This window comes from Lagopus leucura, unplaced genomic scaffold (assembly GCF_019238085.1).
Source record: "Lagopus leucura isolate 7727_CA_CO unplaced genomic scaffold, USGS_WTPT01 Super-Scaffold_100057, whole genome shotgun sequence".
NCBI lineage: Eukaryota > Metazoa > Chordata > Aves > Galliformes > Phasianidae > Lagopus > Lagopus leucura.
The window spans coordinates 686,509-702,280 of NW_024962303.1; the positions used below are offsets into that span (position 1 = coordinate 686,509).

Here is a 15,772-nt window from a genome sequence, read left to right on the forward strand (position 1 = left end):
GTGTGCTGCTCCACTCACGCACACCCTGCTGCAGGGCAGGCTGGCAGACAGACAGCAATGATTTCCCAAAGCCCCTGGCAGCGCCGTGCCTTCCTGCCCTGAGCTGGATTAGGTGCTGTGGTCAGCACTAATCCTGCCTGCCGCCGGACCCGCAGCCACAGGAATGGTTAAGTAACAGCTGAAAGCAGCACTGGTGGGAGGGGGTCTCCAGGTGGTGGAGTCCCCAGTCACTGCCCCATGCCATGCAGCTGTGCTTGGGACAGCTGAGGGATGGGAATGCCACCAGCCCATAGCTGATATCCCCAAACCAGGTGGTGGCCCCTTGAGGTGACCAGGTTCCTCCTCGGTGCCAGGAGCTCAGGGGATGCCTTGGAGAGGTTTGTGCAGAGGGTGGTGGGGATGTCCTTGTGCCTGCTGCTGCTTGCTGCAGGGAGTGCCCACGTGCTGGTCTTGTAAACTGCCCAGGGCAAATCGTGCGAAAAGCAGGGAGGAACCAGGCTGGCGTGGGTGGTGAAGCCCCCATCCCATCTCTCCTGCAGCAGATGGTGGCTGCAGCTTGTCTGTAATTAACAGTGCCGTGGTGCTAATCACCCTAACGCAGCCTTGTTGGCAGCTGCCCCGCGCAGCTCTTGGCACGTGGGGTCTGCTTACTGCATGCCACGAGGAGCAAAACCTCAGTGTGATGGTCCCCACGCCCTCCCTGAGCCCATTGCTTCCCCTCTTCCTGAAGCCAGGGCATCCCTGAACAGGATGAGTGAATGCAGCACTGGGTACCTACTTTTCTCATCCACCCAATGCCCACAGCATCACCATCTCTGCACGGCTGGAGCTCAGCCCCACATTGCAGCCGTACCCCCGTGTGCAGGCATCCCCATCACTGCCAGCCCCAGCACAGCACAGTGATGCTGTGCAGCCCTCCATCCCCTCCGCTGGGTACAACTGTGGGGTGGGGTCTGGGATTGCACGGCAGCAGGGTGGTGGTGCTTGGGCAGCCCCCATTGCGCTCGGGGCCCAGCATGGCTGCCGGCTTCCTCCTGCCAGCAGGGCTGGAGTGGGAGGAGGAGCGAGGAGGCTGTCCCAGATGTGGAGCGAGCAGAGCGTTAAGGAGGAAGAGTGTGGGCAGGCGCAGCAGTGCAGAGCGGGGCTGTGAGAAGTGGGCTTGGCTGCAGGGGACGGACGGTGGGGGCACAGGGTGTGCAGTGCCATGTCTGCGAGAGAGGGTGAGTACTTCTGGTGACATACGGGGTCCCACGTGCTGCCGGGATGTCCGTGTGGCCTCATGCTCGTGGTGCAGCAGGGCAGGACGCTGGTGGGGTGATGCTGCCGCGGGTCCCTGATCTGCCCCTCTGTGCTCCCCTTCACTCTGCAGGCTGCAGCCACCCATGATGAAGAGCACCCGGACCCCCAGCTTCACCCCACAGCCCCCCCAGACCCACTCCTGCTGCACCACCCAGCTGGGGGGATCAATGCGGGGCACCCTGTGAGCAGGAGCTGCACATCACCCATCGGGACCCACAGCCTCCGGGCCCCCACCTTCCCTTTCCACGGCAATCAGCCCATGTGGGCTGGGGGATACAAAGCAGCGCAGCTGACATTGTGCTACCCATGAGGATGGCAGCAGCAAGCTGGTACCACCGGGACATCAGCAGGGTGGTGGCCGAGGAGCTGCTGGCCAAGGCTGGGCGGGATGGCTGCTTCCTGGTGCGGGACAGTGAGTCCATCGCAGGGGCGTACGCCCTGTGCCTCCTGTGAGTTCTGCCTTGTTTCTGCACTTGGCTTCTTTCTTATCCCCAGTCCCTGCAGCAGGGTGGGGGGGATGGAGCGGAGCGACAGCAAGGCAGGGCTGGGGTTGCAAATCATTCGACAGCAAAAAGGATGTGTGCAGGGTGCAGCCACCACTTCTGCTTTGCTCGGCAATCAGTGATGGGGCTTTTTTGGTGATGCCCAGCTCAGTGTGAGGTGGGGGGCCCTGCAAAGCTCCCACCCCACATCCATGGGTCAGCATGCTGTGCCCTGTGGGACTGCTCGCATTCAGGTGCATCTGGGTGCTTGCCTGGCCCCTGCGTGGGGTGGAGGAAGCGGCCAGCACAGCTCACTCTGTGTGAATACAAACATCCCCTCTGCGTCCAGCCTCTGGCGCGCCAGCATCCGGACCACAGTGCCTGCTATTAACTTCTCAGCTGCCAGTTTGAGCAGCCCCAGCACCTAAATCACTGCTGCTGCTGGAGGCACAGGCTTGGGGCTGAGGTGGACCTCCACTACAACTGAGGGACATACTGCACAGATGTGTTGGAGGTGCACGGACAGTGCTTCTGCGGGTTTAGAAAGATGCCCCCCAGTTCCCTATGGCTTTCCTGGCCAGGTGCATGGTGCAAATGGCAAACACATGGTGCTGGGGAGCATGGGCTATGGGGCAGGCACAAGGTGACAGCTTCATTACCTGAAGCAGGAGCTCAGTTCCTCTACCTGCAAAGTGCACAGGGTGCAGATGCTCTGCTCTCCTGTAGGTTCCAGCGGCACGTCCACACCTACCGCATCCTGCCCAACGATGAGGGGCTGCTCTCCGTCCAGGTGAGTGCAGGAAGCAGTGCACAGGGAAGGGGAGCATTCACCCCCACCTCCAACTTCTGCACAGCACACGGCGAGGTGCAGCCTGCAGCTTCCCGCACGTGGTGAGCGGTGCGGTTTGCTTTTTGCATAAATGCAACAGCACAGGATGTGTGAGCTCTGCACCGACCCTTTCTGCAGCGCAGCAGCCTGGGAGCGATGCCACTTGGGCAGCCCCACTGCTGCTGCTCCTGGGGGAGGCTTTGTGAAAATGCTGTCTCCTGTCTGCTGCTATCCCTGCTGTGAGAGCCTGCAGCGCATCCCCCATTGCCCACAATGAACCTGGCTGGAGGCACCTGGCTTGTGGATGGGGTACATGGTGGCCACCGTCCCCTCTGCCCCCCCCAGACCATACAGGGTATCCAGGCCAAGTACTTCCGCAGCCTCCCTGAGCTGATCAGCGCCTACCAGCAGCCCAACAATGGGTTGGTGACACCGCTGCTCTACCCTGTGCACCAGCTCCGGGAAGCAGCTGATGAGGACTCTGGTGAGGGCATGGGGGCAAAGGGTTGGGGCTGCCGGCAGAGAGGTGATGGCACTGAGCTGGGATCTTTGCCTGCAGATGGAGAAGATGGAAGAGGTGGCCATGTTGGCAGCATGGTGCCCACCAGGGTTAATGCAGAGAGCACAGGGCCTGGTGCTCCCCCCACCCGTCCCCACATCTCACAGCAGCTGCAGCTGAGGCTTCAGGAGCAGATCCACAGCAGGTAATGCACCGGGGTGGGCACAGCATAGCAGGATGGAAGTGGCACATCCCAAAAATGCAAGACCAAGAGGATGCCCTTAAGGGTGGCTGCCCACATCCAGCCCTGCTCATGCTGGAGCTGGAGCAGGGCACAAGATGCCTTTCCCTGTGGTTTGCAAATCCCGAGCTGAGGCTGGCACCTCTCTGAGCCTGGGTACCTCCGTTCCCAGCCACTGCCCCCCCTTACAGCCCATCCAGTGACTTCATGGGCTTCATGGCTGACTACCTGACACAGCACCTACCACTGGACCTGGCTGCACTGCACAGTGGGCACCCGCATCTGCGCCATCTCAGTGCTGCTCTCGTCACCGCCTGCCGGGGGCTGCACAGGTGAGTGGCGCAGGATGGCAGGAGGAGGGCAGGGCTGAGGGACCGCCTGCTTGTCCCTGTCCCTGTGCATCTCCAGCTCTCATGCTCCTCTGTCTCTCTGCAGTGAGATCGACTTCACGCTGGCGGGGCTGGAGACTCTGGCCAGAGTGTTCGAGCCTCCTGTGTCCCCACGCAGTCTGGCCAGAGAGCAGGTGAGCCCTGCAGGCTCATCCCACTCCAGGGGCTATGGGTGGTTTTGGTGTCTGAGGGTGCTGCACGCCTTGTGGTGCTCTCTGAGCACAAAGGAGGGGATGAGGTCCCCACTGGGGACAAGGAGTTATGTGCTCCCGGTGCAGGAGGGGGCAGCAGGTCCCTGCCAGCCTTGGGCACACCTGAACACAACACCAGCACCAGTCCTCTTCTCCAGGGTTTCCTGGCCAGCAATCCTGACCTGGAGCTGCTCCTCAGCAAGATCTCAGCTGTCAACCACCTGCTCTCATCACTGGAGAAGAAGGTGCCCACATGCTGCCAGCTCCTTGCTGTGCTTGGCCAACTGGTCAGCTATTTAATCCCTCCAGCACATTGCTGCTCAGCTGCACAGCCACGCACCCCTGGCCTTTCCCCATGCGTAGGGCCCCTTACCCCATACTCCCAGTGACAGCATCTCTCCAATCTGGGTACCTCAGCCACCCCCAGGCTGTCACCCACCATGTCCCCATCTCTCACTCCTCCTGCTGGCAGGTCCTCGTGTCACTGCAGGACACGGTGTCACGACACAACCTGGCACTGCCCAGCCCTGCAGCCCTGCCTCCAGACACCAAGCCCATGGCCACGCAGTGCTTCGAGGTGAGGATAGGGGACACAGTGTGGCCCCGGTATCTTTGTCACCCATGGGTGGGGGCTGACCCAGGTACCCCCCCGTCCATGCTGCAGGTGAAGGTGGGCAAGTCGCAGCGCGCAGCCCTGACTGTGGATGTGGAGGAGGGCACAGTGAGCATCACCAAGAGGGGCAGTGGGTCCCCAGAGGAGGTCATCCCGCAGGACAAAAGTAAGTGGATGCTGCCCCCCAGTTCTCTGCACGAGGCATTTGCTGGGCTGGGCCTGACTCCATGGCATGGGCCGCACACCGAGCTCTGTCCCATGCCATGTGCTGTCACACAGGATGTCCCCCTGTACCCCTCATGCCCCACATTCAGTCCTGCAGCTAATCAAGTACCAGAGCGTGCAGAGCAAGGTGAGGCTGGTATACAATCGTGACCTGCAGAGGAGCCTGAGCAAGGACTTCATCTTTCCCAGTGCAAAGGTGAGAAATGCGGGTGGCTTTGTGGGGTGATGTCCCCAGCCTCTCTCCCCCCACCTCCTCAGAGAGGCTGTTTTGGGAGCACACAGCCATTATTTAGCCATGCAGGGAATAGGTGCTCTTGAGGTCAAGGCCAGCCCTCTGTCAGCTCTGGCACCTGGGTGCTCTTATCCCCCTGATCCTGTCTGCTTTTGAGGCTTCTGTGCTCTCCTATACCTGGGTCCAGCCCTGAGCCCTGTATGCCCTGAGCCCCCTGCGTTGCTCCCAGAAGCGAGAAGCCTTCTGCCAGCTGCTGCAGCTGATGAAGATCCAACACTCCAACCTGGATGAACCTGACCTCATCTCGGTTTATGTCGGGACGTGGAACATGGGTAAGTGACCTCCATGAGGTCATGTCATCCTGGGGGATCTTCACAGCCCACTGCAAACCTGGGACGGTTCGGAAGGGTCTGCAGGGAGCTGCCTTAGGACAGGCGAGGTGTGAGCTGGTCCTCAGTGGGAGGGAGAGGCTGTAGAAGTCCCCATCATGGCCATTCGTGGTTTGGAGTTTGCTTGCCCCATTGCTGTTGGAGACATGAGTACCTGGAGGGCTATGCAGGTCTGAGATGGGCATGGGTGGACCACGGTGCTGGTGTGATGCTTCCCATCCCCAGCAGGTACTGGGGTGGAGGAGGGTGCGAGGCAGTCACTTGCTGTCCCCATCCCCAGGCAGCACACCACCACCCCGCTCCCTGGCGTCCTGGCTGACCTCGAGGGGCCTGGGACACACACAGGACGAGACCACTGCCTGCATCCCACACGACATCTACGTCATCGGCACACAGGAGAACTCCCTGGGTGACCGCGAGTGGGTCGAGTTCCTGCGCGCGTCCCTGAAGACGCTGATGGCCATCGACTACCGAGTGGTAATGACCAACTTCTGGGGATGCTTTGCCTTCCTGCAATGTGGGAGGTGGGCTGACTGCCCCGTCCCGCAGGTGGCCCTGCAGTGCCTCTGGAGCATCAAGATGGTGGTGCTGGTGAAGCCAGAGCACGAGCGGCGCATCAGCCACGTCCACACCTCCAGCGTCAAAACAGGGATTGCCAACACTCTGGGTAAGGAAGAGATGGGGATACTGAGCTGGGGGGGCTGCCCCAGGGCACCTCCACGCCCCTGAGCTCGGTGTCCCCACAGGGAACAAGGGGGCTGTGGGTGTCTCCTTTCTTTTCAACGGGACTTCCTTCGGTTTTGTCAACTGCCATTTGGCCTCGGGCAGCGAGAAGACCCACAGGTGATGGGGACGCCGTGGGCTGGTGTGGGGTTACCCCATCCCCCTCCTGCCTCAGGGGCAAGGGGTGGCCCCACGATACCCCGCAGTGGTTGACACGTGGCTGCCATCCCCTCTACACGGCACAGGCGGAACCAGAACTACAGTGACATCCTGCGCTCGCTGGCACTGGGCGACAAACGGCTCAGCGCCTTCGACCTCACGCTGCGCTTCACCCACCTCTTCTGGTTCGGGGACCTCAACTACCGCCTGGATATGGATGTGCAGGTGTGCATCTGTGGGGAGCTGGGCTCAGGGTGTCAGCGCCAGTGCTCACTGCTCCTCCTGTGCCTGCTCAGGACGTCCTGACCCATGTCACTAAGAAGGAGTTTGACATCCTCCTAGCCATGGACCAACTCAACATGGAGCGGGAGAAGAACAAGGTGTTCCTGCAGTTCCGTGAGTGTGGGGCTGCTGGGCTGCTTGCTGCCTTCCCAGTGGAAGCCAGGGACTTCCAGCTCTCTGCCAGTGCCACCTCCAGCACTGTGTCCCTGCACGGCTCTGTGCGAGCTGCCAAAAACCTGGGGAAAGTCATGCGCATCACGAGCCCCTCCTGGGCAGTGTCCCCACAGCTGGGAGCATGTGGGCATGGGGAAACTCAGGACCTGACCCCATTGGAGCAGTTTGCACCTCTGAAGACAGTTGGAGATGCTGGCTTCATGTCATCTGTGTGTCTCGGTTCCCAGGAGAGGGTGACATCTCCTTCCCACCCACCTACCGGTATGAGCGGGGCTCCCGGGACAACTACATGTGGCAGAAGTTCAAGACCACAGGGGTGAGTTCCTACATCACCGGGATGTGGACACAGATAGGGGATGGGGACAGTGGGACAGATGGTGCTAGACAGGGTGCTCAGCCTTCCCCTGGGGGGAGGTGAAGCTTTAGGGCCACTCTATACATTTTCTTGGTGGCGAGGAAGAAGCAGGCTAGGAGAAAACATCCTGACCCTAAGAGGACACCTATAGCGGTCGCTTTTCTCCTTCCTAGATGAGGATCAATGTCCCCTCATGGTGTGACCGCATCCTCTGGAAGTCTCTCCCAGAGACCCACCTGGTCTGCAGCTCCTATGGTGAGTGGCACCTGGGGATGGGGCTGAGCCCCATGCAGTCTCACGGCTCTGGCAGCCCATCAGCTGCCTCTCCCCATGCCAGGCTGCACTGATGACATCGTCACCAGTGACCACTCGCCCGTCTTTGCCACCTTTGAGGTGGGTGTGACATCGCAGTTTGTGCCTAAGAAGGGTAAGGACAAGGGGATAGGGTCTGACCCCCACTGGGGTTCGGCCCCCATTGAGAACCCCCATGTCCTGCAGCTCCTGGCACTGGCCCCGAGCCCCTGGCCTGCATCGAGTGGGACAGCATCGAGGTGATCGTCAAAACTGCCAGCCGCAGCAAGTGCTACATCGAGTTCCACTCCTACTGCCTGGAGGGTGAGGTGCCCTGCGGCTGCAGTGCTGAGCAGGGGGGCTCGGTGCCTGGCATGGGGCTGGAGCTGTCCCCATGGCTCTCCCCTGGCAGAGGCACAGCGCAGTGGGGAGAACACCTCGCAGAACTGCGACGTCCCCGGCTTCCTGAGGATGTGCTGGTCAGCAAAGCAGCTGCCCGTGGTACGCACAGCACAGCGGGGAGGGCTCAGCATCCTCCCGCCTCCTCGTTCCCGTCCCTCCCACCCTGCGTGCTGTGATCATCCCCCGAGGACAGAGGCGCTCCTTACCGCCCTGCCCCTCTCACTTCGTGCAGCTGAACCCCATCCTGCCCGACGTGGAGTACCTGGGTGACCAGCACCTGCTCCTCAGCATCAAGGGCGTGGAGAGCTGCGAGTCGTACGGTGCGCATGGGAGGGGGACGCGGGCAGGGTGCTGCTGGGTGTGGGGCTCACCGTGCTTCGTGTGCAGGCGAGTGCTGCATCGCGATGCGATCCATGATCGGCAGCATGGCCCAGCAGTTTGAGACCTTCCTCTTCCACCACGGCGAGGAGACAGGCTCCATGCGGGGCCGGATGAAGGTCCGTGTCCCCAAGGACAGGCGCAGCACCCGCGAGAGGCTCTACGGTAAGGTGCCACCGTGCCACCCCACTGCTGCCATGTGCCCAAGTGGGGAGAAGTGACACTTCTGTGCTCTGCAGAGTGGATCAGCTTTGAGGAGGAGGAGGATGCTCCAGCAGAGGACTCCCCGCTGTGCCCCAAGCCGCTCCTCAGGTACCCCCTCAGGCTGGGGTCCATCCTCGTGCCCCATCCCCAGGTGACGCTGAGCCTGGTGATGCTGTGCCCTGCAGGAGCCGTCCCCGCAGCCTCCCAGAGGTGACCAGCAGCTACACCAACCCGGCCTACTTCATCTTTGAGGGACTGCCTGCCACGTGGGCTTTGGGTGCTGACACACAGGAGGACAGCCCCGTGTGGGGTCCCCCCCAGGCACGGACCCCTTTGCCCTCACCCTGCAGGTCCCTGCTGAGCCCTCCTGGTGTGGGCAGGCAGAAGCGCCCCAAATCGGCTGTCCTGGCGAGGGATGTGCCGGAGGGTGGCGACTGCTCTCTGACAGTGCTGCACATGGCCACCGACCTGAGCCAGTTGGACCGCATGCTCCCCAGGGATGAAGGGCATGGCCACCAAATGCTGCTGCACCAGAGCCACAGTGCCCCTCAGCCACCCCCACCACGCTGCCGGCGGGTGCCGGGGCATGGAGTGAGCGCTTACCAGCATGGCCACCACAGAGAGGTACAACCGTGGGATGTGCTTTTGGCTCAGGGGCCACCCCCAGAAGCAGGACCACCCCCAGAAGCACCTACAAAGGTGTCCCTTTGTAGAGACACCAATGGGGTGTGGATGGCTGAGGGGTGGCGGTGCTGGGGTGCACGGTTCATGCAGGGTGGGGACACAAAGGTGGGCATTTCTGCTGTCACGGGGCTGAAGCCTTCCCTTGTTCTTCTTTCCCCAGTGGTGCTGTGACAGGTCCTGCAGTGCTGGTGCTGGGCCAGGCCACGTTGGATTGCAGCAGCGTGAGGAGGGGCTGTGTGCACATGGCTGGGACGGCACTGAAGTCTTCAGGTACCCCCCAGCCCTGGAGCTGGCAGCAGCAGGCATGGAGCAGGGCAGCACTGCTGTCCCCAGGGTCCCCAGTAGAGCCCTGCGCCTGGGGGAAGATGAGAGGTGAACCCCTCCATGCAGGGTACAGGAGGCTGGGGAGACAGACCCACTGTGTGTCCCCATATCTTCATGGACACCCAGGGGGTCCCCACTTATTGGCAAAAGGGTCTTTTGCTGTATGTGCAGGGATGGCACTGAGCAAGACGTGCTGGGAGCTGGGGTGCTCAGCCCTGCACACGTCCCTGCACCACGTAAAAGTGCATGGGAGCCCCTTAGGGAGCCAGCAGCACTGAGCCCACCCCAAACCCAACACCTAAACCTGCGCATATGAGACTGGAGATGTCCCATAGTTGTTCCCTTGCCGACTCTGTTGGCATCTCACCTGACCGTGGCCAGCACCCTGATGTGGAGTGAGTGACTGCTGTGCCTCTGCTGGGAAGTCTCATGAAGTTCCTATGGACGTCAGATGGATGCTCTCAGGGCGTCACTGTGTGTTTCCATGGCCCTCCTCAAAGCAATGCAAAGACCTTGCTGATCCCTACCAGCAGGAGGGGGCACAGGACACATTGAGGCCCCTCAGGACAAAGGGACCGCTGGACTTTTGGTCCTTGAGGCCCTGCACACCCTGGCAGGGCAGTTCCCCAAGGAGCTGTGCAGCAGCTGCTCCTGAGGTTGCGTCCTTTGGGGTGCACTGCGCTGTTATCACCCAGAATAAAGTCTCAGGGTCTGGAAGACGCTGAACTGTGCACGTACACACACTGAGGACAGACGTCTGCTCTGCCAAGCCACGGGGAGACCCGGCACGCATTTGCGTGCTGCCGAACCGCAGGCTGCTGCTGCTGCCCGCTTTGGGGACACGATGCCCGGGCCGGCCTCAAGGTGGCAGTGGCCGCCTTTCTCCCCAGGAGAGCCTCGCAGGGCTGCGGTGCCATCCTGCCCCCGAAGGAGAAAGGCCGGAGTCCCCGGGTTGAGGGCGCTTGGTCCCCAAGGGAGAAGAATGCTCTCACTCACGGGATCGCGGCCGGTTCCCATCTGCAAGGCGCCGCGATCCCGTGGGTGAGAGCATATGGCGCCCACGGACAAATGGGACGCGGTGCCCGTGAGTGGCAGACCGCAGCCGTGGGGCTGAGGTCCCCAGTAACCGAGAGGGAAACGCACACATCTCACATCTCGCATCTCGGGGGCTGCATCCAGTCCGAAGGCTGCACGGGCGCAGGGCAGGGCAGGACGGCAGCGCAGCAGCGCTGAGCCCCGCAGCGGCCCGCGGGGCAGGCAGGGACGCCGGCACGGCGCGCAGCGAGCAGCGGGTTCCTGCCCCCGCCTCCGCCCACCTCCAGCCCTGCCTCTCCCAGGCACTTTGCTCCCAGCGTGGAAGAGCACGAGCAGGCACGACGCGGGCCGGCCGGGCACGGCGGCATGGCCCTGGGCCCTATGGGGGACGGGTGTTCCCTGGGGGAGCCCCGCAGATGAGAGTCACCCCATCCCTGGAGCGGAGGTGAGGTGGGGGTCTTGGGGAGGGCAGCAGCTGGGATGGTCCCACTGTGATGTGACGACTGTACAAACCTAGCCAGGCATGGGGGTTCTGGAGACGAAGCTTTGGCCCTGAGAAGATTGGCAGTGACCTCCAGGGGGTGTAGGATTGGGATGGGGGGAGGGTGGGGTCAGTCCATCCCTGAATTTCTCCTTACAATCACACCACTGCGAACCTCTACCACCAAAAACCTTTATATGTCATGGGGCAGCCACCTCCCCTCCTTCGTCCTCTGCAGCCCCCAAATGCCATCTCCTTTGAAGACAAAGCTGGCCCTGTGGCTGCTGCAGCTCTGCTCGGTGTTGCAAACCTGGCGCAGTGGAAGGGCTGAACAGAACACTTGAGGATGAAAAGGCTGTCACCTCCATCCTGCTGACACCTGGGGGCACCTGGGCAGGCTGCAGTGGGGTACTGCACAGCACCAGCACCACTGCCAGCCCCAGGAAGGACGGAGCTCAGGCAAGCAAAAGGGAGCTCAGAGAAATCAGGTCACGCTCCCCTGGTGCCAGGGCTTTGGCTGGGCTCACCACGTGGCGATTAGGGACAAGGGTCTTCTGCAGGATGTTTTGCACAATTTCCCCTTGTTTTGCAATTTCCAAGGGTTTAAGAGAGAAGAAAAGCCCTGTGTTTTCCCCGAGCCCCTTTGGCTCACCCAGCCAAGTTCCCCTCTGCAGTCTGTTCCGTGCCCCATCTTCAAAGGGCAGCACATGGTCCAGATTCGTGCCCTGAGGTTGTCCCCAGCCCCCTTCTCTCTCTGGCCATCATCCCTGTGTGCCACCAGCTGCACTCACAGCGAGGGGAAATATTAGTCCCCACACCACAGCCCTGTGCATCCACAAAAGGGGCAGGGCAGAACTGAGCATCACTTCCCCGGCCCTGCGTCATCCCCTGCCAGCTCCCAGCTGGGCTCAGAGCCTCACCGCTGCAGGTGGTCCATCCAGAAAAGTGCACAGAGAAAGCAGTGGCTGCAAGAGCCTCACTGGGGCCATGCTCGAGGAACACAAACAGCAGTGACGTGTCCTCGGGGTGGATGGGCGTAAATCAGAGCCCTTTAAACCACTGCCTTTGATCGTGAGTAAGATGAGGAAGTAGGAAACTCCGAGTGCTGCGATCAAGATTGTCAGATGTCATCTTCTTTTGCATTTCTGTTTGTCAGTGGTTTTCCTGAAGGCAGCTTGCTCAGGAGCAGCCAAATCACGCTGCCGCTTGCAGCCGGCCTCAGGTTTCACCTGTTTTATCACCTGCCCTCTGCCCTGAGCTATCCGGCACCGCATTTTCTTTGTGAGTTTCTTACATCAGATGTCTTTTCTTTTTTTTTTTTTTAATTGGATTATTCAGATCATCCTCGTTTGTCGGCAGCTTTGCAGAGATTGGCAGCGGTGGCCGCAACCTGAAGCACCGCCGCTCTTACAGGGCTTTGTGCTGTGCTGATCTGCCATCCTCAGAGGGTGGGAGAGGAGAACGGACCTCCTGTTCCTGCTGCCCCCATTGGTATTCCCAGTCCCTACAAGGAGAGCAGAGCGAGGTCCCGCTGTTAATGTTTGATCAGGGCCTGCCTCTTGCTCTCTGAACTCATCCGGTCATTAAGCCGTTCACAGCAGGAAGGGGTGCTGGGTTTGGGCCCAAAGCTGAGCTCAGCCCAGAACTCAAACAAATTGCTGGGCTACGAGCGGAGCTGGTGCCTGGTCCTGGTGTCATTCGTTACTTTATGATCATCTCTGCAAACAGTGGGGTGCCTCTGCGGGATGATGGCTTAACGGAGCCACGGATGTGCCCTGGGGAGAAGCCCTGCCAGCTGTGCTCACTGCGAAGGAAAGCGGTAAAGGGGATGGGGGGACAGGAGCATGGGGTGGCACAGCTTTCTTCTCACCCCTCCCAAACCAGCATCCTGCATCACCTCCCTGAGCCGAGCTCTGCTCCATCCCGGTGCCCACCTGTAGATCAGCACTGCCTTCTGTGAGCCCTTCCCACCACCAGCAGCCCGCGCTGACTTTAAGCACAGGGGAGGCTTTTAGTGCAGCCAACCCCTGCCCAGGGCGGCTGCCCCGTGTCTGCTGGAGCAGCGGGTGCTGAACTTTAGACATCTCCAAAGGCGAGTGCAACCGTTTTACAGCTTGCCCTCGCTTTTCACCCCCGGGGACCAATTTGCTGGGATGATGAGAATCCTGGCCTTTGATCCAAACAATGTGCAAAGGGGGAAATGTCCCGATGGCTTCGAACTCGCGCTGTGTCGGGCTGGGGTTTGGCACAGGAGCAGCTCCTCTCTGTGCAGCTGAACTCATTGCTCTCCTGGGGAGGAGAGCCGGCAGCTGGAAGCCCCTCACTCCCAGGAATGCCCTCCCAAAGGCTCCCCTAACAGCCCCCCGAGGATTTCTCAGGGCCATCGTACCCCTCCAGACAATCCTTTCTTCTCCTCCCGCCTTTCTTCTGGGGAGGACCCCTCTGGGACTGGCGGCATTGTCACGGCGGTGCCAATTAGGCTGAGCCGGCTTCCAAGAGGCTGCGCTGGCACCGTGCAGGAGCTGCTGTTGCTGATCAAGGTTTCATTGTTTGCTGCGCCGCGGGTCTGCTGGCTGGCCCTGGGCACCCTGCCCGGCTCCACGCGGTGTCACGGCGCGCTGCTCCGAGCTACGATCCGCGGGTGTCACTGGGAGGGCTCCGGAGGGGAGGACGTGTCAAGCCCAAACCCAAGAGCTGAGAAAAAACAGAGAAGCATCAAAGTGGCCGGAGCTCCTGGAGGGGGGGAAAATCTGGCATCTTTGGCCGCCTGCCCCGCTTTGTGCCTGACAATGGTCGGGATCAACAGCTAATGTGTTTTTATTAACTGCTCCCGCAGCTCTGGCTGGGAGAACATGGACGCTCCGGTGAGGATGTTCTCACTTGCCCCGTGGACGCCGACGCCGACCCCCTGGCTGGAAGGGAATACAACCGCTGCTGCGGAGGCAAAGTGCGTCTTCAACGAGGAGTTCAAGTTCATCCTGCTGCCCATCTCCTACGGCATCGTCTTCGTGGTGGGTCTGCCCCTCAATTCTTGGGCCGTGTGGATTTTTGTCTCCAGGATGAGGCCTTGGAATGCCACCACCACTTACATGTTCAACCTGGCTATCTCTGACACACTCTATGTCTTCTCCCTCCCAACCCTGGTCTACTATTACGCTGACCGCAACAACTGGCCCTTCGGGATGGTGCTCTGCAAGATCGTGCGCTTCCTCTTCTACGCCAACCTCTACAGCAGCATCCTCTTCCTGACGTGCATCAGCGTCCACCGCTACTTGGGCATCTGCCACCCCATCCGCTCCCTCAAGTGGGTGAAGACCAAACACGCGCGGCTCATCTGCGTGGGTGTCTGGCTGGTTGTCACCATCTGCCTCATCCCCAACCTCATCTTCGTCACCACCAGCTCCAAGGACAACACCACCCTTTGCCATGACACCACCAAACCCGAGGAGTTCGACAATTACGTGCACTACAGCTCCTCCGTCATGGCCCTCCTCTTCGGTATTCCCTTCCTGGTGATTGTTGTGTGCTACTGCCTGATGGCCAAGAGGCTCTGCAAGCGCAGCTTCCCCAGCCCCAGCCCCCGCATGCCCTCCTACAAGAAGCGCTCCATCAAGATGATCATCATCGTGCTCACCGTCTTCGCCATTTGCTTCGTGCCCTTCCACATCACCCGGACCCTCTACTACACCTCTCGCTACTTCCAAGCTGACTGCCAGACCCTCAACATCATCAACTTCACCTACAAGATCACGCGACCCCTGGCCAGCATCAACAGCTGCCTGGACCCCATTCTGTACTTCATGGCTGGGGACAAGTACCGGGGACGGCTGCGCCGGGGGGCAGCCCAGCGGCCCCAGCCTGTGCCCACTTCCCTGCTGGCCCTCGTGTCCCCCTCCGTGGACAGCAGTGTGGTTGGCAGTTGCTGCAAAAGTGAGAGTCGAGGGAGGGACAGCGTGGAGCAGAGGTGGGCAGTGAGAAGTGAAGTGAGACACAGCACGGAAGCCCTGGTCCCACAAACCTGTCTGAAGCACTGACCATGGGTCTGAGGGAGGGTGGCCATGGGGTGCATCCCAGGTCACTAAGAAAACATTTGTCCCTCCCCAGGCATGCACAGAGTGCTTGACCATAGAGCACAGTGAACGGACTGACATTAGGGACAGTGGAGGAGCAGCTCTGTGTCAGGTGGTGATACGTGGGGACAGCAGGAATGGTCGTGGTCCTGGCCAGGGTCTCCACTGAGACTTTGTCACTCAGTCCAGTGCCGCCAGCACTGAGGGCTCAGTCTCCTGCTGCAATGCCCTGCACTGTCCTCAGGGTGGGGACACTTGGGGGATGGGCATGGAGCCACATTTCAGAGATGTCCCCCAAAGCATCCTGGGGGAGGCGGTGAAGGGCTGTGCTGCTAATGGACCCCAATAAAGCACTTTTCCCTTTTCCACATGCCAAACTGGTCCTCCCTGTATCAGGAGGAAGAGGGAGGACATATTCGTGGTGAGGGTACAGTAGCGAAGCCCCTTCATACTACGACATAATCTGGGGCAAGCTTGGGGCCATGGGATGGGGAGGGTGGCACCGGGATGACAAGAGATGGGTGGTGAAGGCCTGTAGGAGAATCTGCCTTTATGGGTGTTTCCTCTGTAAATATTTACCCAGTTATGTTTAACTGTGGATCTGCGTAAAGACAAGCAGCCTGGAGATGCTTATCAGCTGCATCTCGCGTCAGCCCCTACATGGGGCCGTCCCTGCCCCTCAGTGCACACCCAGCCCATGCCTGGGGAAGGAGATCCAGAGCACTGGCACTGTGTTGCCATTACTTGCAGTGCCACCAAACCCCATCCACCCACCCCCATGCTGTGCCCCGATCGATCGAGCACCCCAAAGCACACTCAGG

At 60.7% G+C, this 15,772-nt stretch overlaps 2 protein-coding genes across 4 annotated transcripts; both read left to right on the forward strand.

Annotated features, from left to right (window-relative positions):
* Positions 1-1,126: 1,126 nt before the first annotated feature.
* Positions 1,127-10,082, forward strand: LOC122188303 (phosphatidylinositol 3,4,5-trisphosphate 5-phosphatase 2-like). Of its 2 annotated transcripts, XM_042886478.1 has the most exons (27): positions 1,127-1,220; positions 1,370-1,748; positions 2,508-2,571; positions 2,956-3,094; positions 3,170-3,314; positions 3,542-3,682; positions 3,786-3,873; positions 4,089-4,175; positions 4,403-4,507; positions 4,595-4,709; positions 4,858-4,964; positions 5,230-5,332; positions 5,670-5,866; positions 5,939-6,056; positions 6,136-6,232; positions 6,358-6,496; positions 6,568-6,667; positions 6,955-7,043; positions 7,256-7,337; positions 7,420-7,509; positions 7,581-7,697; positions 7,786-7,874; positions 8,008-8,095; positions 8,163-8,318; positions 8,393-8,465; positions 8,543-8,981; positions 9,202-10,082. In XM_042886478.1, the coding sequence occupies exons 2-27, from the start codon at positions 1,606-1,608 to the stop codon at positions 9,415-9,417; spliced, it is 3,327 nt and encodes a 1,108-aa protein (XP_042742412.1). In that variant the 5' UTR covers positions 1,127-1,220; positions 1,370-1,605; the 3' UTR covers positions 9,418-10,082. The 2 variants fall into 2 exon arrangements, with proteins under 2 accessions (XP_042742412.1, XP_042742413.1); XM_042886479.1 differs by lacking the exons at positions 1,127-1,220; positions 1,370-1,748; positions 2,508-2,571; positions 2,956-3,094 and having other exon boundaries at positions 3,224-3,314; positions 3,523-3,682.
* Positions 10,083-10,720: 638 nt separating this feature from the next.
* Positions 10,721-15,321, forward strand: P2RY4 (pyrimidinergic receptor P2Y4). 2 transcript variants are annotated; one of them, XM_042886406.1, is made up of 3 exons: positions 10,728-10,845; positions 12,610-12,700; positions 13,718-15,321. In XM_042886406.1, the coding sequence occupies exon 3, from the start codon at positions 13,734-13,736 to the stop codon at positions 14,913-14,915; it is 1,182 nt and encodes a 393-aa protein (XP_042742340.1). In that variant the 5' UTR covers positions 10,728-10,845; positions 12,610-12,700; positions 13,718-13,733; the 3' UTR covers positions 14,916-15,321. The 2 variants fall into 2 exon arrangements, with proteins under 2 accessions (XP_042742339.1, XP_042742340.1); XM_042886405.1 differs by lacking the exon at positions 12,610-12,700 and having other exon boundaries at positions 10,721-10,845.
* Positions 15,322-15,772: the final 451 nt, after the last annotated feature.